The following is a 23,370-nucleotide window of genomic DNA, read 5'->3' on the forward strand; positions in this document are numbered from 1 at the left end:
TTCTAATATTTAACAGGCCCAGGACATTCTTTATACTCTTTACTGATCTTCTACCAAAGCAGTGCATACTTTTCCTATTTCACATGGATGCTAATTCTGAAAAGGTCAGATGATTAAAAAATCCCTGCATTTTGCAAAGATGCAAAGGTGTGAATACAAATGACTGATTGTCAGAATCACTAAACACAGCTTTGGAAGTGAAGTCTTCCCATAAAGCCAGCTGAGAATTTTCTTCCCTTGTGCGTGCTTTGAACCTCCTGACCTGGTAAACTGCACTGTTCTCCCACAGCCTGCAGTGGGCTACAGCTAATATACCAGGCAACATTCTATAGCCTTCTACTAATGGCCTTGAAAAGGAGAAAGTTCAAAGAGGCTTAGTTCCCAGGCCTGCTAATGAGCATGAGGCCTCTTCACCCTAATGAACTGGTGCTTGTGTGGGATTCTTTGCCTTCCCTTTTTCAAGGGACTGGGGCCAGGAGTTCACAAAAGCAGTGAGGTATTTATGGGAAGGGGTGCATTCAGCTGGGCCACCCGAAGGTGGCCTGTAGGGGAGCAACAAAGCTGGCAGAGGTCATGCCTGGGCCAGCAGGGCTGTGAGTATGAGACAAGACCTCCTGCCAGCCAGGCCTGTTACTGGCAATAGTGACAAGCCTAAGATAAGATATTTTAGGTCAAGTGAGGCTGCACAGGGTTCCTCAGCAGCCTTTGCATAGTCTTTCCAAATTGTTTTCTAAACTGTAATTATCATTGTTAGAACGTATCAAATGTATGGAAAATTAAGTCCTGAATTTAAACATTATTTCTACTGAAATGCATACTTAATGCTCATATCTAGAGTGAATATGTCTATACAGTTGAAAATCCTGACTTGCTATTGTAAACTGATAGTCTTTAAAATGGATATACGTTAATATGTAAGTTTACAAATTCAAATTTGTGGATGAGCTGTTCATTAGCAGGAGTTTCTTCATTTTAATTTTAACCAAAGGTAAAACTTTGCTGTGACATAAAATTATTCGCTCATACACCAATTATGGAAATTATAGTTTCAATTACTTTTCATGTTGGAGTTAGATCATTTAAAAGGCAAAACTGTGAAGACCATTAAAACAATAAACAGTAAAAATGAAAGCTGTCACTTTCAACAATCAGAACTTTGAGAAAATGCCAGGCTCATATTTTTGTTTTTGTTTTCATTTGCTCCCAGTAAAGAAAGGCATTTGGAACATACACTTATTTTCCCTTAGATGTTTGGAATTATTCTGAGATGCATTCAAAGCTGACAGCCCTCCTGGCTGACCCCTCATGCTTAATCCAATCTTACGTTCTGTTTCCAGATAGCTGATCAGCTTCCTTGGATTTTGCTGATGACCTCGGAGAGTTTCGCCTGAAGATGGAAACACTGGAGTCGGAGCTGACCTGTCCTATTTGTCTGGAGCTCTTTGAGGACCCTCTCCTGCTTCCCTGCGCACATAGCCTCTGTTTCAACTGCGCCCACCGCATCCTGGTCTCTCACTGTGCCACAAACGAGTCTGTGGAGTCCATCAGCGCCTTCCAGTGCCCCACCTGCCGGCATGTCATCACGCTCAGCCAGCGAGGTCTAGACGGGCTCAAGCGTAACGTCACTCTACAGAACATCATTGACAGGTTTCAGAAAGCATCTGTGAGCGGGCCCAATTCCCCTAGTGAGACCCGCAGGGAGCGGGCCTTTGACGCCAACACCATGTCCTCTGCTGAGAAGGTTCTCTGCCAGTTCTGTGACCAGGATCCTGCCCAGGATGCTGTGAAGACCTGTGTCACTTGTGAAGTGTCCTACTGCGATGAGTGCCTGAAAGCCACTCACCCGAACAAGAAGCCCTTTACAGGCCATCGTCTGATTGAGCCAATCCCGGACTCGCACATCCGGGGGCTGATGTGCCTGGAGCACGAGGATGAGAAGGTGAATATGTACTGTGTGACCGATGACCAGTTAATCTGTGCCTTGTGTAAACTGGTTGGGCGGCACCGCGATCATCAGGTGGCAGCCTTGAGTGAGCGCTATGACAAATTGAAGGTTAGTCTGATCCGCCTTAAGCCAACCCCTTTCTGCCAGCAAATGTCATGAAAATAAGAAGTGTAAAGTGTATTCACTGCTAGCTACATGGCGGGTGAAGGTTTTCTCTTCACCTTTGTTGTCTGATTAGTTGTAGCATGTTTTTGGCAGCCTATAAATGTTACACAATGAGGGTATCTTGTAAAAGTTGACTGCTGCTTGTAATTTTAGTGTTGTCAAGGTGAGGGCAAATTCTAAAAATCTGGATCATTTTCAACCCTTGCTGTTTGTCTGGATCTTTTTCAATGTCTGCAGTTCTTGCAAAGAGAGGGCAGATAGAAAAAGATGGAGGAGGGAAAAGAGAGATGGGGGGGTAAGATAAAAGTCTATGTTGTGTGTATTTATGCAAATGTATTTTCTTCACTCGTCCAGGAAAACTAATTTACTCACATTGTACCTTTATCTAGTTACTACACAAATAAAGACCAGAAGGAAAAATGTCTGTAGCAAATGAGGGACTTTAGAGGACATTTGACCTTGTGTAAAGGATATATGGCTTGCAGGTGAACTATCATGTCCTGGCAGTCTCAAGTTTCAGGAGAGCATTCCTGTCAGTGTAGCCTTCTTGTTATTCAGTGGCTTTACAGGCAGGGCTTTCTGAACTTTACTCACTTCTGGTATGAAATTATCCAAATTCCAGCTTGGAGGATAGTAATTAATATGGTTACAAGTTAACTTTAAAAAAAATCACTCTCAAAATAAGGTTAGAAAGCATCAGGGAAGAAATAAAAAACCCATCTCCTGTTGTCTGTTGTCTATTCAACTTCAGTTGGTGGTAGGCCTAATTACTGCAAACTCAGCTGAGAGAGTTCAAGTGAAGTATTATGTTCATTGACTAATTTTAGATCACAAGACACTAATTAAAAGGAAAGGAAGTATAATTTAAAAGCGCTAAGTAAATATATGCCTAAGTCCTTCCTCTCAGGAAAAACATAGCAACTTGTTGAGTAAACAAAATGAATCAGATGATCCAAAGAGTATTATTGCTCAGAGACTATCATCACCTTTAACAAATGGTTCCTATTCCTTCTCCTGATGCTAATGAGTGGTTGTATTTACTTGGGCTACATAGTTGATTTTGCAATGATAAGTACTAAAGAACCAGATTTTGATTTCTTGACACACTGAGGCAAGTTGACATGTTAAAGTGAATCCCTGCCTCTAAATGTCACCGGCGAAACAAAAGTAGTACCTGCACAGCAGGCCTCACTTCAAGTGTCCAATGAGTGAGTGGCTGTAATCCATCTTTTCACCATGTATAGGAAGTTTGCCACAAGAATTTAGGTAACACAGGCAGGAGATGATAGACACCCATTCAATTCTACTGCATTGCTCAGCGGTAGCAGACAAAAGTATCACTAAAGTGGATAACAGGGAAAGGAATGTGCATTAAATTATGACTAAGTCAGTCTTTCAAAATCCCAGATGGCTGTCAGTTTTAAAATCTAAGATGATCGTGATCGTGTTTTACCCTTTCTTGTCCTTAGGAGGTAAAGAATTTCAGGATGATTGAATAGAGATCTTTGATCTCCCCTTCTTTCTTGTCCTTTATCAAGAAAATATTCTTTTGATTAGATTAAGGATTGTTTGTTAGAACAATATAATCATAATGAGGTTGCATATTCAACAACTTCCAGGCTTGCTATTTACATTCAGTAATCAAGTTCTGCACATTTTCTGTGTGCTGTCACAGAAAAGTTGTTAATTATTTATGTTTCATCTTCAAATTTATGAGGAGTTATTTCAATATAGCCCTTTCTGTAATGAAAATGCAAATCTTTAGTCTACTGTATTTGTCTAATCCAGCCAATGAATAGGGAGGGCCTGGTAATTAATCATGCTGTACATTTTATTTCCTAATTACAGAAATATAGGCATATAAACAACATCCAGTGCATGGAAACATATGTGCAGCTGTTCAACAAAATATGTTTAAGAGCAATTATTTACAGCTACTTAATGAAATGTGTTTTTAATCATTTGTATGGATAACATACCAACAGGTCATGTTTGTTAAAAACATGCCATTCATATCAAAATAAAATATCAAACATTTATACAACATTTGGGAGGTGATGAGATTTCACTCATCACAGACTGATGAACACATCTACTTTCTTGTTTTGCCTACTACAATATAAATACTGATTTTTTAAAAAAAGAATTAATAGCATAATGAATAGACTGAAATCAAGGTATTGTGTGTTTTTATTAATTATTACAGTGGTCTGGAAAAGAAAATGGTACACCGTAGGATTTCATATTGATATATATTTGTGCTGATGTGATTGTGAAGAATAATTGTTTCTTTTGATAACATAAAATTTTAGGAGATTTTTAACGATACATATTTCAGTATAAAAATGTGTGGTTCTGTGGAGAAATGAAATATAGCTGTGCATGGTTGTGCATGCCTTTAAATCCAACATTTGTGAGTCAGAGTTAGGTGGATGTCTATGATTTTAAAGCCTGCCTGGTTTTCATAGTGAGTTTCAGGCCAGTCAAGGCTATATATTGAGACACTATCTTAAAAAAAAAACAAAATGACTCCAGATATTAAACATAGCTATGTACACTGACACATTTACCTGGAGCATAAAAGATAAAATGACACAGCATTTCAGCATGTAGAATTCATGTGTGTAAAATCTTCCACATCTCTGTAATAAGACTCTGTCTCAGAACCAAGAAAAAGTTAAAAAATATTTTCCACATCATCTGAAAGCATCATGTCAGTAATCTGCTGCTTTCAGGGACTATGCATGAGCAATACTCATGAAATCTTGAAGCAATGAGAAAATTAAAATCACATGTCCTGAACTCTTCTTGTCAGATGCAGTCTCTAAATGAGGCACATCAAAACATGGGCATTTTAAAACATCATTTTAATTGAATCTTAAGAAGCCCTGCAGTACTACAAACTCTGGCTAAAGACTCTATTTGTGAACCATATAACTGCCATGTAAGGGAGTTTAATAATGCATTCTAGAGTTTCCAAGAAACTACAGAGTAGTGACTCCTCTCTTACTGTGCTCACATATCATACGGGATCTCTTGTTTCTTTACTCTAGTTGTGCCTATAAAAATATACCAAAAGAGAAAAATTGACCTTTCATTGTCCTTCACTCACTCCTTCAAACAAGCTAAAACTGAAGTTCAAGGACTGCGTTTGCTATGCTTGCTTTAAAGGCTGGCAGTGGCTGTTTCTTCATGCTTTCTACAGACCAACCCACCAAGATTTTCAAATTGTTCCTCCCAAAGTTCCAGTAAAGCTCAAATTTATTTGTGTATCACTTTGCATATGGAGGCAGAGATAGGAGATTTTACTCTTAGGTTTAATTATTTTTTGAGATGGGGTCACACTGTGTAGCCTTGACTTGTATGATACTCATTATATAGACCAGGTTGGCCTTGAATTCTCAGCAGTCCCCCTGCCTCAGCAGTATAAGAGTGTACTATCATGATCAGATGAGGTTCTATAGTTTTGAAAATCTTTCGCAATTTACAGTAATGGTGTGAGAGGATACTGAGCCTGATATTGTTTTCCTTTTTCTTAGAATTTTGGTAATGTGTTTCTACTATAAAAATAAAAATATGGCTGGACCTGGTGGCATAAGCCTATAATCCTAGTTACTCTAGAGGTGGAGGCAAGAAGATAGTAAGAGTTCAGGGCCAGCTGGGGCAACATAATGTGTGACATACTCTTTTGAAATAAGAACTAAAAGAAACGACTGGAGCTACTGTTGAGTGGGGGAGAACTTGCCTAAAATGTGAGATGCTCTGGACTCAAATGCTGGTACCACCAAAAATCCTAATGGTATATAATGCAGGCCTGTGTGTGTGTTTGTGTTTGTGTTTGTGTGTGTGTTTGTGTGATATACACACACATTGTATATCTGTATGCATACATGCATTCACTTATTTTAATATTAAAATCTTCCTAATTCTCAATTATATGTAGGTAAATTGTTGTTTCCATTATTTCCTTTAAGACAGACAATCAATAGCAACAACTGTAACAATGTTAAATGTGTTCCTAGAATCTTAATAGTTTAGCTATTCTCCTATTACCTTAAATATTTTAACTATATCTTGAATGGTGGATGAATGGAAGTAATTCCTACATTTTGTGGAGTATTGAAGTTCCAAAGACAGGCATGCATACACACACACACACACACACACACACACACACACGTTAAATGTATATTGCATATTGTCTTATTCATATACACAGCATTGCTTATTAAACATTAGAATGTTTGTTCATTGTCTCTTAAATTTCCTATAGTCTCAACAATTTGTCTATTCTGCTTAATCAATCAAGCAGTGACCAAGAGAAGTACATTGAAGCTTTCCACTGAAGAGAGTGAACTTCTTATGTTCTTTTCATACTAGTGCCATTTTTCTTGTTTCAAGACTTTTGATGCTACGTTATTAATACTATGAAAGATTATAGACCTTTTGAGACTTAATGCATAATTAAATTAATACACGTTTATTAAGTGAAGGTAATATGTACAGAAACAATTACCATGTTCATGGAGCTAGCAGACTAGTAGGGAAATCTAACAGCCAAACATTTTCTTTGCTACAAGTGGAGGAAGTCATTCTATATGCAAAGCAAGGACATTGTCTCAGAGATGGAGAAATTCTGCCCAGAAAAAAAAATCTCTACATACCCCTTCCAAGTTTAGCATTAGAAAATAATGTCACATTCAATGAAACTCCTCCTATCCATAATATAAATTTGACTTTTTATCACATATTATATGCTCTTTGTAATCCTATGCAGGTATATTAAGCAGTTCACAAATATTTTAATTATATTTGAATTTAAAATACATACAAGTTGTATGATGATTTGCCACATGGCATTTTAAAAAGTGAGCCATGTATTTTCTAAAATGTTTAGGGTGTGTGTGTGGGGGGGTGTCTCAACAGTTCCATCTGTCTCTATCAAAAATAATTTCTGTTTGTGTTCATTTCATGGCAACATTTCCATACACCACAGTATTTATATATTTTTAAATATTCCCATGTGGTGAATTGTTTTGAAATATTTGTAAAATATGCAAAAATAGCATCATTTTTGCTACAAAATTATTCATGATGAAGTGGGAAGAAAGTATCTCCAGGGACCTATTCTTTTGGCAAAGCTCAAAACCACTTTCCTTCCCTCTTCCTTTCTACTTGCCTACTCTCTCGTGATTGACCCTCTTTTATTCTTCACTTACAGGGAGAAATTTTCTATTGCCTGATGATTTAGTATAATTGGACCATTTTTTGTAAGCTCTGGGAGGTCAGAAAGTGCACAGACAAGTACACAAGGTACCTCCGAGTCATGGGACTGTGTAAACAAATGTAATAGTTAGGCACATTACTTAATGTTCCTGTGCCCCATTTTACTTCTCTATAAAACAAGGCCAGTAATGTACTGTGCTTGCTTTTATAGAAACATGGAAGAACAAAATAAAGTGTTTTACGTAAACTCTTAGCATTGTGCCTGGCCCAGAGGAAGCTTGCCATATGTCAGAACTACTGTTAGAAACCCAGAGGCAGGCTATACTGGTTAAGTGTGAGGACTTTTGTATTTAACTGGCTGTACAATATTGTTTTAGCCATTGTTTGCCATATTTATGTGTGAGTTGTTCCTTTAATGTATTTTGTTTTATTTCGAAACAAAAAGTGTCTTGCAGCAGGTACAGGCATGCCAATTAGAAACACTTGTTGAATGACATGTGCAGAATTGATTGATAGGTTAGATAAGTGTTTTGGGATTCAGAGGAGGAAGAGATGACTCTGGTGTTGAGTATACAATAAACCTTGCTTCAAGGCGGTGGGATTTAAGGTGTGTTGACAGTTCAGTGGATTATGCATCAAAGCATTTGAGCAAAGCTTCTGCGCATGCGCTGGGCCAGTATAGACCTGCCTGCAGCAATAGATAAGACAGCTTAGGACCATGGACAATGCGGGCTAACATTTGGGGTGATGAATGAAGGACCAGAAAAGATAATATCGGAAGAAGTATCTTTAATGAAGCTTTTGAAAGTCTAGGAATGTAAGGTTAAGACTTTTGCATGTTTTTACTCCTGCGTGTAAGATAGCAGTTAAATAATTTTCTTTTGAAGGAAGGGGAATGTTTTATGGAGGAAATGTCAAATGATAACACCAGATACAGGTGGTACTATAATGGTTCCAGGGGAAAGGAAAGCATGAAGAGAATTGCATTAATATTCATTTTACCGTCTGTTTCAATTGACACAGTGCACCCCAGCTCAGAACCAAGTGACATTCAAAGACTTGTCCCATAGACTAAGAAGCAGCAATGGGGTGTCACTAACTGCTGGTTGGCTTCTGGATCCAGGTGTAAGTGTAATACTTTCCCTGTAGTACTGGTACAACTAGATATCATAAAGCCCGCATATGAGTGTCTCTACTGTTTTCTGATTTCTCTCTAAGGAGAATGCAGTTCAGAGTACTGCACCTACTGCAGTGGCCTTTTAGAGGACCTCAGAGGAGCACATGTGATTCCATCCACAATGTGTAGCGGTGAGAATTTAGATTGAAAGTAGTAAACAGAGTTGCTAGCACCCAATCACTAGACATACAGATCTTAGTTCCCCAGTGCCCAGTTTGTTCTTTCTTTTCCATCCTAATGGGGCCAACAAAGGCAGCATTAGTTTTAAATGAGCTAGTCATTTTTGAAGTGTTGAGAAATACATGCAGCAATTTTACAGTAATTTTAGACACACACCTGGCCTGGCTGCAAGCCACTATCCTAAAGGAAGAGGATGCCTTCCCACAGGCTCTGCAAATTGCTGTAGAGATAGGGCTTTGGAATGATGCCTCTAGAGCCATCAATGAAGCTGTCTTAAAGAGTTCCCCTGCCAGTATTTCCATAGACTGATTATCTTGAAGAGCCAGGCCTCCCTCGTTCCCAGAGCTGGCATCATGTGCATGTTCCAATGCTACCTGAGGACACTGCAGAGAAAAGTCAATAACACAACTTATAATTTGGATTTTTTCCCTCAAGGCCTCAAACAAACAAATAAACAAACAAAAGAGTACAGATTCACTTTGTGATCTGAACCTTTGAATCATTGTGCCATTGTGCATGAATTATTTTTAAATTGGAGAAAACACATTTTCTTTTTGGTTTCTCATCAAAAAGGAAAGTTCTTGTGATGTACAAGAATGTGCATGCTGTAAGTATTGGGTAGGTGTCAGTTATTATTTTATTCCTGCTTTACTTATACAGTCAAGACTTCACCTGAATAATCCAGTAATCCAGTCATGGGCTTTTTTTTTTTAAATCATAAATTATTCAGTGGTTAGAGAGTTGAGTTGTGTTCCTGGCCCCCAATGTGGGATTCTTTGAGTACCATTGCAGAATTCTAAAAGCTAGTGGAAATTTTGTTTTGTCCTTCATCCTAGACCAAGTTAGGTGGTGAAACTGACATTTTAGAAGCAGTGCGTGGTAGGTGGAATGAAATGGCTTGAGAAACAAGGCCATTTTAAACATGACAGGCAGGTGCTGCTTACTCATGTTTCTGTCTGAGATGTTGAGTAACCAATAAAGAGAAGCTGGCATCTGGCTTTATACCATGGCTGTTACATTTTGACATGCCTAGATAGGTAAGGAAAAGATTGGCAAAAAGACACACAAGGAGCTTAGACTAGCCCCTACCCAGTATTACTGTACAGTTGCCTTTGGTGTGTGAGCAAGATAAGGAGCCCTGGGCTATGTCACCTCAGTTGTTTTTCTTAGAGGTTCTCTCTGCTGGCTAGTGCCCCAGAAGAAGACAACCCTGGAGTGAATGACCTCAAAGAGAGAGGTGGCTTCTGTGCACCACATATGGCCCTGGGCACTTTTGTAAGAATTGTATAGAATGAATAGTATCACCTCTACCTTTTACTTCTCTTTGTTTTTTGTTGACTCTATCAAGAAAATACTGGGTTTTACTCACATTGGGATTAGACAAGTTTTCATATTACTGTAAATATATGAAAATTACTAAAACATCTATCAGTTCTGTGGCTTTACAAATATTCCTTTCCTTATCTGTTTTATCAAATCCTCTTTTTTGACAAAAGAAAATAAACCTTTCCCACTCACCCAAAGAGAATTTCTATGCAGTGGCTATCAGATAAGAATGAGTAAATTCTGGGAATGCAGAAATGAATAACAAAGATAAAACACTGCTTCCAGTGTCTAGAATTAAAGATCACATGGCACAAGAGTACATAAAAGAACCATGGAAAGAGTTCCATGGAGGTCAATCTGGGAAATAGTTTTCAGTGTGAGTAATTACGGAAGATCACTGGCTTCAGTGTTGATATCTACAAACTGCCTAATTCGAGTAGCTGAAGTGAAACCATGTTTCTGTTGAAATAATCAGAAAGGATATGGACATTCCTTTCTTTGTAGTTGTTCAGTATGAGGCTCTGTCTCATGCTAAAATCCAGACTGGATGCCTTTTTATTAAGGGTCTGCTGTTCACAGGCAGGACAGTCGGCTCTTCTCACATGCTTTCCTTGGAGGTCTGGTAGTAGCCTTCCTGACAAAGGGAATAGGTCACATAAATAGTTAGGCTCTGAAGCAGGTGCTATGAGTTGACTACCTCTAGGAAGAGAGATATTAGAGACCAACTCACGGAGGGGCTACTGTCTTAATTTGGACAACTTGGGAGGGGGCTGGCCTTATCTGCTATGGGATTCTTACAAACATGGGCTTTAGGACAAATATCCTCCCCTTTGACCCTTGACATTGATATACAAAGTTCACTTGTCATTGGTTGATGGGGCAATTTCTGTGCCTAAAGAAAAAGGTTAAGGCTTTCATTTCAGACTAAGCACAGCCTGTTGCTTTTGGAAGCTCTATAGGCCCTAGGCAACAAGAGGTTAAAGGGAAGTGTGGGTGTCTCAGCAGTTTAAAACTGAGCTGCACAGGATTGCAGCAAACAAAGGTCTCACTGACTTGTTCACTACTCAGCTCTTTAGAAAATGCAGTTCTAGGAGTATTTTACATCTGAGAATTCATCGAAACTTTTACAAAAAAGGCTGCAGGAATGTGTGGGATGGAATATGAATTGGTTGTATTTCGGGAAACTGCTTTAAGTTCATTTGAAATAAATCTCAAGGGCATTTGTTGTTTTGACAACAAGACCACACTGTCTTCAGGCACTTGTAGTAAGAAGTATAGCATTTGAAATTCTTCAGGCTGACAGTTTGCAAAGTGCATTAAAAATTATTTGTTTTTTTCAGAAAAACAATACACCTCCTGCAAAAAGTATACTATTTGTCTGTTAGTGATCATGAATGTGTTAAATGAGAAAATATAGGTCCTCGTGTCTTGCTCAACATCTAGTGTACAGGAACAGCTTAGTATAATGGAACCATCTTAATGCTGTAAAGCATGAGGCCATGGCAAATTTAGAAAGCATATCAATGAGGACTTAAGATGTAGCTCAGCAGTAAAGCACTTTAATGTGAACAGGCTCGGAGTTCATTCCCCCACATGCTTTCTCTCTCTCTCTTCTCTCCTCCTCCTTTTCTCTCTCTCTCTCTCCCTTTCTCTCTTTCTCCTCTCTCTCTCTCTCTCTCTCTCTCTCTCTCTCTCTCTCTCTTACACACACACACACACAGAGGCACATGCACCCATGCACACACACACAGAGAGCATATCTATTTTCTGAGAACTTGACATTTAAGGTCACAGGTCTTGAAGTCCAATCTTGTCCTTGACTAGTCACCAGCACCACTAAAGCACAAAGAACCATGAACCAAACATGGTACATTGTTCATTTCATCATTTGCAATATGATTTTGCCTTGCCTACAAATGTGAATTTAGAGGCTGGGAAATTGATTCAGTTTGTAATGAGTTTGCTCTGCCAGTGTGTGGACCTGAATTTGACCCTACAATCTATGTTTGGAAAAGAAGCCAGCATGGTGGCACACCCTATGCACAGGCAACCCTGGAGGAGTCTTCCTACAGTACGGATTTTGATTTATTAGCTTCGAGGAAGACTGAAATCTGATTTTTAAAGTGTGCTCTCATCTTGCCATTTTAGGGCTCCCTGAATTTAAGGGCTAAAAAACACACTGAATATTTCTAACCCTAGTTTTTTTATCTTTAAAATAGAAATAATAATTGAAAATTCAACCTGGTAATGCTTGACCCAGGAGATCATTGAACAAATGATTTGTAGTACTTCTTTTCTGATTTTGGTTGATATTTTCTGAACATTTGTAGCTTTCCTTTCCTTGTCACAGATTTTAAGATTTTTCTGTAATTAGTAAAACTTAGACCGAATGAAGTGAATGATGTCTTTACTAAATCCTTACATCTCTTCCTGTAGTAACACTTGGTTATTGTTAAAAGTACAAGTGAGGTTCATGGTGGAACATTATAGTTTAGCTTTGGACATAATTCTCTCATCTTCACCATTCCCTGGTTTCTTTTCTGCCCCTTCATAGTCATCCATATTTGCCTATTATTTTATAAACATTCCTCTGCCCAAGTCTTCCCTTTCCAAATATTTTTCAGTTTCTCAAATCCAATGCATATATTTTACAGTTATTTTATATCGGATTATTTCCTTTTCAACAACTGGAGCATAAAAAAAAAACTACAATGTCTTTTATCAGCAATGCATATTTGTACAAGCAAGTGGAAAAGGCTGTAATAATTTAACCAGATTATAGTCTCGATTGTGTGGGCAGAATTCGCCTATCAGATAAAAAAGAGAACCACAGCCCGCCAGCCATTCTCTTAAATTTCAAATGCATAAACAACGAAAGTATTACTTTTCTGGCCTTGATGTTCCTTTTCCTACATCTACAAATCCCTTCTCAAATATTTCTTTCAAGAAAGTCTCTTAGAATGGGGAGTTATCTTAATATTAAAGCTCTTACTTGGCATGTACAAGACCCTTTGTTCCATTCCTAACACCAAAGAAAAATATATAAAAAGAAATCTTACTAAGGTATTCCTACAAAGTCCAGTGGTGTAGGTCTGTCTACTACTCAGGCAACTTAGGCAGTAGGATTGCAAATTCAAGTCCTGCCTGCAATACAGAATGAGTACAGGGCCAGCATGGGCTATGCACCAATGTCCTCTTTCAAAATAAAAATGTTAAAAATTATTGTAATACATGCATGTTAGAAGGCCTGAATCTCACCTCAGCATTGCCAAAATTGCTAATATGTATAATATAGGTTCTAGTATAAGAAGTAAGATTAAACAGTGGGCTGGACTTGTAGCTCAGTGGTAATATGTTTGCCTTCTGTGCACAAGGCCCTGGGTTCATTCTCTGCTACCACAAAAGACCATTAGCTTAGGAGGAAACGAGGGACATAATAAAATATCACCATATAAATAGCATATAGATACTGTATGAATCTATTTCACCTTTCTTACTCAGAATAAAGTTATCTTTAGTTTGCCTTGAGATAAAATAGTGAGATAAAATAGTGTGAAATCATGAGGCCCATTGGGAAAACTTAAAATGCACTGTTTGATTAGTCCTGCTTAGTAAAGAACATGGCTGCTACTATGTATATCACATTTATTGAGATCAGGGATGCTATTCAGTATCCTAAATGCACTGGCCAGGTTCCATAGCAGAGAATCATGTGGCCCCAGATGTCAATGGTGCAGAGGCATGGGTTGAATCAATGTATTGTTGCCAACAATACAATGGTCAGTTTCATTCTCAGAATCATTTACTTGTTCCTATGACTTCAAAAACCAAACCTATTTCAAGATGTAAAGTCCCGACTTTGCAGAGACAATCCCCTACCATTCACTCACTGCTATCTATAGTCATCCTGAAAGGCAGGCTGACAACCTGAAAGCCACCTCAAAGCTCAGAGCACAGCAAGCTCTCTCCATTCTGTGCCCCCTGACTTTTCTAAGTAGTCTGGGCCTGTACATGCCATCTTTCAGGCTCTTGCAGCAATATTTAAACCTCTAAAGTCTTAGGAAATATTCTTTAATCCCTTCCCCAAACATGATTTAGGTGCTTTTGATATTATCAGCTATCCCCCAGACTTCCTAGTGTTTTGCAGCTTGTTTTCATGACTGCCTTCCAGGTGTAGCTGTTTATGGCAGAGACAGAGCCTGGGGCTTTCCTCCAAGTGGGGAGTCTGCAGAGAATGGTTTGCCAGCTGAGATTGTCACTGAAACAGCTTATATTTGATGTGTAATCATTTTCATTGTGATATATTTAAAGGGAGTTATTTCCATGGATCAAATGTTAACCTATTAAACCTGTTAGTCTAATTTAAGTCTCTTCCAAAGGAACCATTTATATTTATGTAGCACAGTATCTTGATCCCTGAAAATCCACAGGTTCCCAAATCTTCAAGACCAGAACTTGGAAGGTTGTAAATCAAATAGAAATCTTCAATGCCAAGGCTGAATTTATTTAGCCATGATTTCCAAGTTTTTGTTCCTGTTACTTCACCAGATCCTACTTACTTCACCAGAAGTTCATGTATGACAGCACTGAACTCCAAGGGCCTTAGAGATAGGCTGTTCTCTGAATTCCCCAAGTTGATCACCTCAGGCAAGAGCCTCTCCTGACAGGACAAGAGACTGTGCAGTATAAGCAAGTCTGGGGACTTCCTCTAAGCCCAGTGGCCCCCAAGAATTCTGATATATCAGCTTGGTGAAACAACTTTCACTTTGTCCAGTCCCTCAAGTTGTGAGTGGAGAAACAGGGGCCTACATTAGTTCCTAAAGACAAAAGTCAACCAAATAGATAAAATGGCCAGTTGCTCTTCCTGGGCCATATGGTTTGATCCGAACTCTTCAATTCTACTTTAATGCTGAAGCAGCTACAGACACACTACATAATGGCTGGGTTCCAGTGACAACTGTAAAAATGGGCCGTCAGCCAGATTTGACCCAAGAGCCAGAGTTGTCAGCCCATACCTCAGGTTTCCCAGTTGGTTAGTTGACATCTACATGCTAGGCCACAAACATACCAACCTTGATCAAATGCTGTTTTCCATTGGATTCAGTCTTCATTTTGGAGGTGTGTCTATAGCTTGAGTTCTAGAGAAGTTTAATTCATGCCATTATACAAACTAAGTAGTTATTTTATGGATTGTGTATATTCTCATAATCTAAAGCACAGAAAACATTCATTTACTGTGTGTCCATCAGAGGTCTGCATTATAAATGTATTGAATAAATTTTAAATAGAAGTCAGTTTTTCTAATAGAGTAACTTGGGAATATTCCTATTAAAGACAATTTTTCAGGTAGAAAGTCAGAACAGAAATGACATGGCTAGATGACCAAAGTAAGATAAAAAATAATCTATGTATCTATCTATCTCTTCTCTCTCTCTCTCTCTCTCTCTCTCTGTGTGTGTGTGTGTGTGTGTGTGTGTGTGTGTGTCTTTCTCCCTTCCTTCCTTCCTTCCTTTCTTTCTATTTGATTTTGTTTGTTCTTCTAGACAAGGTTTCTCTGTAGACTGTTATCTGTATACCAAGTTGGTCTTGAACTCACAGAAATTTATTTACTTCTGCCTCCCAAGTGCTGGGATTAAATGTGTGTGCTAGTACCACATGGCAAAAAGAAAATTCAAATGGAGGTAGAGGTCTTATTTTCCTCATTGATCACAAAAGAAATCATCTGTAGATGTCTCAATTCTCAATGACTCATGGGGAAAATTTTATTTGAATTTCTCCTGAAGATTTATGAGCAAATTTGAGTATTATGACTAATAATGTGTCCTAAGAGGATGTAAGATTCTTAATTTACATTTTGAGAATTTCATACAATGTATTTTGATCAAATACTTTTCTGTACTCCAATTGTTTCCAGATCTCCCTTCATCCCCTTACCCACCCAGCTTTATGTTGTTTCTCTCTTTCAAAACAAATAAGCAAATAAACAAACCACTAAGCACAGATTAAGGCTGAGGTGGCATAAATGAAGCCACCATAGTTTACTTTTTGGAGCATTATGTGTTCAGATCTTATGCTTATGAGAGTTTTGGTCTTCCCCCTTTTTGGTTTACTCTTCTTCCAAAATACACTAATTGAAAAGTAGCTAAAAGTTTAAAAAGCCATCAAATCATTTTTTTTTGGTCTACTTACTTCTTTTTTCAATTATTTTTTATTTTTATTTTACATATCCATCCCAGTTCCCTCTCCCTCCTTCCCACTTTCCCTATTTACCACCCTCCCATGCCCTCCTGATCACCCTCTCCTCCCATACCCACCCCCACTCCACAGTGAGAGTGATGCCTTCTAGGATGGGGTCATCTAAATCTGTCAAGTCATTTGGAATAGGGACTAGGCCCTCCCTCCTGCCTCTAGGTTAAGGGAGTATCCCTCCATGTGGAATGTGCCCCCAAAGTCCTTTTGTGCACCAGGGATACATCCTGGCTCTACTGCCCAAAGTCCCTTAAACTGCCCAGGCCTTCTAGCTGAGACCCATGTTCAGTGAGTCTGAGTCAGTCCAATGCTTGATTCCAAGCTATCAGTCTGAAGGCCCATTAGCTCCTCCTTGTTCAGGTCAGCTGTCTCGTGTTTCTGTAGCCTGGTCTTGTCCTCCCTCTCTGCATCCATCTGGATTCCAGTTCAGCTTAGTGTTTAGTTATGGGTGTCTGCTTCTGTTCCCATAAGCTACTAGATGAGGGCTCTATGATGGTGGATAAGTTTGTCAATCTCTTTATCAGGGAAGGGCATTTATAGTAGCCTTTCCACTGTTGCTCAAGTTGTTAGTTGGTGTCAGTCTTGCAGGACTCTGAAAATTTCTCTAGATTCAGTTTTCTATTCAAACCTATAATGGTTCCCTCTTTTATGGTCTCTCTCTCTCTCTCTCTCTCTCTCTCTCTCTCTCTCTCTCTCTCTCTCTCTTTCCTCTCATCTATTCCTCCCCTGACTCAATTTTACTAGTCCCACGTGCTTTCCTTTCCTCCCCTCCCCTTTCTCCTAGTTCCCTCTTTACTCACTGCACCTCCTACTCCCCATTTGCTCTGGAGATCTTGTTCCTTTCCCCTTCTATGAGGGACCTTATATAAATCTCTTAGAATTCTCCTTGTATCCTAGTTTCTCAGGCAGTATGAATTATAGGCTGGAGATCCTTTGCTCTATGTCTAAAATCCATATATAAGTGAGTATATACCATGTTCCGTTCCTCGTTTTGTGACAGGGTTACCACATTCAGGATAGTTTCTTCAACTTCCATCCACTTGCCTGCGAATTTCAAGATTCCATTGTGTTTCCCTCCATCCCCGCAAGAGTAGTATTCCATTGTGTAAATGTGCCACATCTTCTTTATCCATTCTTCAGTTGAGGGTCATCTAGGTTGCTTCCAGGTTCTTGCTATTACAAATAATGCTGCTATGAACATAGTTGATCACATGTCCTTGTTGCATGGATGTGGATCATTTGGGTATACGCCTAAGAGGGGGATTGCCGAGTCCTGTGGTAGACTGATTCCCATTTTCCTGAGGAACTGCCATACTGATCTCCAAAATGGTTGTATGAGTTTGCACTCCCACCAGCAGTGGTGGATTGTTCCCCTTTCTCCTCATCCTCTCCAGCATAAGTTGTCATTGGTGTTTCTAATTTTAGCCATTCTGGCAGTAGTAAGATGGTATATCAGAGTTATTTTGATTTGCATTTTCCTGATAGCTAAGGATGTTGAACACTTTCTGAATTGTCTTTCAGCCTTTTTTATTTCCTCTATTGAGAGTTCTCTATTAAGTTCTGTACCCCATTTTTAATAGGATTATTTGGTGTTTGTTAGACAGTTTCTTGAGTTCTTTGTATATTTTTGAGGACAGGCCTCTGTCAGATGTAGGATTGATGAAAATCTTTTCCCAATCTGTGGGCTGCCGTTTGGTCTTGTGAACTGGGTCCTTTGGCTTACAGAAGCTTTTAAGTTTGAGGAGGTAGCATTTATTAATTGTCAATCTCAGTAACTGTACTACTGGAGTAATGTTCAGAAAACTGTCTCCTATACCAATTTGTTCAAGGGTAACTCCCACTTTCTCTTCTAAGAGGTTCAGTGTGGCTGGATTTCTGTTGAGGTCTTTGATCCATTTGGACTTGAGTTTTGTGTGTGGCGATAGACATGGGTCTATCTGCAGTCTTCTGTACACCATCATCCATTTGTGCCAGCACCATTTCTTGAAGATGCTTTCCTCCTCCCATTGTACACTTTTAGCTGTTTTGTCAAAAATCAGGCATTCGTAGCTATGTGGGTTACTATCAGGATTTTCGATTTGATTCGATTGGTCTACTTGTCTATTTTTCTGCCAATACCAGGCTGTTTTCAGGACCATAGCTCTGTAGTATAGCTTAAAGTTGGGGATGCTGATGCCTCCTCAAGTTCCTTTAATGTACTGGGTTGTTTTAGCTATCCTGGATCTTTTGGTTTTCCATATAAAGTTGATTATTATCCTTTCAAGGTCCGTGAAGAATTGTGCTGGGGTTTTAATGGGGATTGCACTGAATCTGTAGATTGCTTTTGGCAAGATTGCCATTTTTACTATGTTTATCCTACCTATCTAAGAACATGGAAGATCTTTCCATTTTCTGGTATCTTCTTTAATTTCTTTCTTTAAAGACACAAAGTTCTTGTTATATAGGTCTTTCACTTGTTTGGTAAACATTACCCCAAGATACTTTATGTTGTTTGTGGCTATTTAAAGGGTGATGTTTCCCTGATTTCTTTCTCAGCCCTTTTGTCATCTGTATATAGTAGGTCTACTGATATTTTTTTTATGTTTATCTTGTATCCTGCTAGTTTGCTGAAGGTGTTTATCAGCTGTAGTAGTTACATGTTAGAGTTGTTTGGGTCACTTATGTAAAGTAAAAATTTGACTTCTTCCTTTCCCATTTGTATCCCCTGGTTGGTCTCCTTTTGTTGTCTTATTAAAGCCATCAAATCTTGCCTTTTACCTTGGAGACTGGCTGTTCTCTGTTTGGTAGTTACTTTCATAGCAACTTCTCAGAGAAAGTAATTTTGAGCCTCCATTTTGTGTTTGCATAATATCTTGCCCATCTTCTTCCCATCTTTTAAATCTCACCATTGTGTCTGCAATATGAAGATATAGATATGTGTGTGTATTATTATCATCTGTGTTGTCTCCCTATATCACATCATTATCTGTGATTCCTCTCTTTGCAACATAGAAAAAGACCTTACATTCCTGAGAAACATGGGTAGATTCCAGTAATCTAGTAATCAATTTGTCTACATACATAATAGTGGCTACTAGGCTTGTCCATACAGTTAGAATGTGTATACTAATGGCAGCTCATGCTCAGCATTTTAGACATGTCTTCTATATAGTTCTCTAACATGATGGTCAAGAATTTGCGACTTTTAGGACTGGAACCTGTGGTTGCAACAGTCTGTAACTTTGAGGGCTTATGCATTAACCTGCTTGGTGTTATGAGGTTTTCCCTATTTTTGCTCAGTTAAAGGTAATTTGTAGTCTCACCAACCATAATTTGAATATTGGCTCTGCCTCAGCTAAGTCTGACCTTGAGAATGACTCTGAACATCATTAAAATAGAGTTCTCAAATTAAAAAAAAAGATCTCCCTCTCATAGCTTATGTGAAAAGTGTATATGAGATTGCACCTGTAAAGAATTAAGAAACCTGCTGTTTCAAAAACTGTCAATAAAATGTAATAAATTATTCAGTGCTATGATTCTGCTGATTTTTTTCCCATAAAACTGCCAAGGCTTCAAGTTGTTTCTGCTTTTTCAAGTGTCTGTCTTTAGAAGTATGTGACAGGAAATAATGCTTGAGGTTTTCTTTTGTTCCTCCTATGTGTGATGATAGAAATACCTAGTTTGTTTGTTCCACCCTGCCTTAATGTTTGATTCCTGAGTTTCAGAGTCTAATCTTAGAGAGGAACAACTGTCCCATGATGGGAATAATATATTCCTAATGAGTTCTATGAAATAAAGTGTTCCAAAGGAATGTTCTAGAAGATGAATGATATGAGTTCATCACAAGTAGTTCTGACAAGTATGTGTTATGTGACAACTGCTGAAGGTGAAATTGGTCTTTATTCCAAGAAGTTCAGAACTTGAGGTTGTTTTTAATGCCATAGATGAGAGCTGTATAACATATGGCAAAAATGTGCTTGCTTTGTGTGTTTCACATCATCATTGAGAAAATAGCTATAAAGAGGTTCTAAAATAAACCTTTTATAGACTTTGATCATTAATGGCCATCAACTCTTGGTTAATAAATGGGTAAAATATATATAGGATGACAAAACACAAAGCATTTCAAAACATATTCCCCCAAACCTGTCATTTTACTGTGCCCTAATATTAGCTTTGTCTTGCTGCTCTAAAAGTAATTATCTCTTTTCAATATCTTATATATTTTTCTAAATAATAACTTCTATGAAATGAAGGCAGCAGTGACCACAGTGAATGGGTGGCAAAAAGTTTTTAGAAACTAAGAGAACAAAATATCTGTATTGTTATCAGGCATTGAATTCAGTCTCTGTGTCAGAAAAATCTGGCCTTGAAGAAATTGTTTGGAATGTTTTTTTTTTTCCTCCCCCTCAGTTTCCATTTCTTCTCCTTTAAGCAGAGTCCATCATCATGTCACCATAGGGAAACATTCTATTTTGAAAATATTTATCAGGAAGTGTTTTCTTCTTTAAATTTTGTGATATGAATATTTTATAACTTTTATCTCATTAGCAGCCAAAGAGAAATCACTAGATTTCCTAAAGGGACATGCGAGTCTGTCTGATATTATATGCCAGAGAAAGTGAAATACAGAATAATATAATATGATTTCAATTGGTCAGGACAAAAGGCTCCAGGACACTTCAGTGTGTCTGGAGTTTGCAGATGTGCTGACGGTCTTCTTTACCTTTAAAGAAAGGCAGGCAACACCATTCCGTAATGGTCTCTTTTTGGGATATTTTTTTGCATTGAAATCCTCAAGTAAATAAATTCATGTAGATATAAAAGTAAACTTTGAAAGGAAATCACTTTATATACTTTGGTGTTTTTAAGGGTGTTGCTTTTTAATATATCAGAGAGTTTGCTTTTCCCCTTCTGTGGGTTTTATATCTTAGCCTTTTCTTAAAAATCAAAGCCTTCTTCAGATTATAAATAACTGAACAATTGCTAGAGACCTAGATGAATAGCTTTTGTGTTTGGGTGAATTGTTCTGTAGATATCTGTTAGGTTCGTTTGGTTCATAACATCTGTTAGTTCCAGTATTTGTCTGCTTAGTTTTTGTCTGGATGACCTGTCCATTGGTGAGAGTGGAGTATTGAAGTCTCCCACTATCACTGTGTGAGGCTTGGTGTATGATTTACTCTTTGGTAAATGTGGGTGCCCTTGCATTTGGAGCATAGATGACAAGAACTGAAATGTCATCTTCATGAATTTTTCATTTGATGAGTGTGAAGTGTCCTTTCCCATCTTGTTTGACTAATTTTGTTTGCACTCAATTTCATTAGATATTAGTATAACTACACCAGCTTGCTTGTTGGGTCCCTTTGCCTGGAAAATTCTTTTTCCAGTCCTTTACTCTGAGGCAGTGTTTATCTTTGATGTTGAAGAGTGTTTCTTGTGTGTAGCACAAGGATGGATCCTGTTTTTGCATCAGTTCTGTTAGACTGTGTCTTTTCATTGGAGAATTGACTTCATTGATAATGAGAGATATTAATGACCAATGATTGTTAATTCCTGTTATTTTGGTGTTGTATATTAGTGTGTGAGCATGTGTGTGTATTTCCCTTCTTTGGTTTTGCTAGTTGATATTATTTATTTCCTGTGTTTTCCTAGATTTAGTTAACTTCCTTAGGTTGGAGTTTTCCTTTTAGTACCTTTGGTAGGGCTGAAATTTGACTGAAGGGAGAGGGAACTGTGATCGATATGTAAATTAAGAAAAATAAATAAATAATAAAAACTGACTTTGCCATGGAGGCCATGGAGGTTTTTTTTTTTTTCTTCTATCTATGGTGATTGTTTTGCTGGGAATAGTAGTCTTAGCTGACATTGGTGGTCTCTTGGAATCTGCAAGATATCTGTCTAGGCCCTTTTGGCTTTTCCAGTCTCCTTTGAGAAACTGGGTGTAATTCTTTTAGGTCAGCTTTTATGTTACTTGGTCTTTTTACCTGGCATCTTTTAATATTGTTTCTTTGTACTGTGTGTTTGGTGTTTTGATTATTATGTGATGAGGGGACCTTGTTTTATGGTTCAATCTATTTGGTGTTCTTTAAGCTTCTTGTATGTTTATAAGAATGTCCTTCTTTAGGTTAGGAAAACTTTCTTCTATGATTTAAAAAAATATTTTCTGGGCTTTTGATCTTGAATTCTTCTCCTTCTTTTATTCCACCGGTACAGGAGACAACTTCCTGAATAGAGAAGTGATAGTACAGTTACCGAGATTGACAATTAATAAATGGGGCCTAATGAAACTGAAATGCTTCTGTAAGACAAAGGACACTGTCAATAGGACTAAATGGCAGCCTATGGAATGGGAAAAGGTTTTAACCAACTCCACATCTGATAGATGGCTAATATCCAAAATAGATAAAGAATTTAAGAAACTAGATATAAACAAACCAAATAATCCAATTAAAACAGGGGTGCATATCTAAATAGAGAATTCTTAACAACAGAATCTCAAATAGCTGAGAAACAAAAAAAAAATGTTCAACAACCCTATTCAGAAGTAAATGCAAATCAAAATGATTTTGAGACTCCATCTTACTCCATCTTTTTTTTATTTTTTAATTATCAATTTTATTTAAATTAAAACAATCTTATTTTACATATCAATCCCAGTTCCCTCCACCTCCCATCCTTCCATGCCTCCTACTGAACCCCTATCCCAACCCCCATCCACACCCCAGGGAGGATGAGGCCTTCCATGGCAGATCATCACAGTCTGTCATATCATTTGGGGCAGGGCCTAGGCCCTTCCTTGTGCATCTAGGCTGAGGGAGTATCCCTCCATGGGGAATGGCCTCCCAAAGTCTATTGTGCACTTGGGACAAATACTGGTTCCACTGCCAGAGGCCCCATAGACTGCCCAGGCCTCCTAACTGATACACATGATCAGTGGTTTGGTCTTATGCTGGTCCACCAGCTGTCACACTGGGGTCTGTGAGTTCCCACTCATTCAGAGCAGCTATTTCTTTGGGTTTCCTCATCATAATCTTGGCCCCTTTGCTAATCACTCCTTCTCTACAACTGGATTCCAGGAGTTTGGCTCAGTGCTTAGCTATGGATCTCTGATTCTTCTTACATC

General features: G+C 38.3%; 1 protein-coding gene across 4 annotated transcripts in view; it reads left to right on the forward strand.

The window, feature by feature from the left end:
• The window catches only part of Mid1 (midline 1), a 228,569-nt gene that overhangs the window by 114,621 nt on the left and 90,578 nt on the right, over positions 1–23,370 (forward strand). For 3 of the 4 annotated variants that reach the window (XM_051174858.1, XM_051174856.1, XM_051174857.1), the window contains exon 2: positions 1,338–2,053. In XM_051174858.1, the coding sequence (XP_051030815.1) occupies positions 1,394–2,053 (660 nt within the window). In that variant the 5' untranslated portion in view covers positions 1,338–1,393. The remainder of the gene's footprint in view (positions 1–1,337; positions 2,054–23,370) is intronic. The other variant, XM_051174859.1, reaches the window with a different exon arrangement.

Source organism: Phodopus roborovskii, unplaced genomic scaffold, assembly GCF_943737965.1.
Source record: "Phodopus roborovskii unplaced genomic scaffold, PHOROB, whole genome shotgun sequence".
NCBI lineage: Eukaryota > Metazoa > Chordata > Mammalia > Rodentia > Cricetidae > Phodopus > Phodopus roborovskii.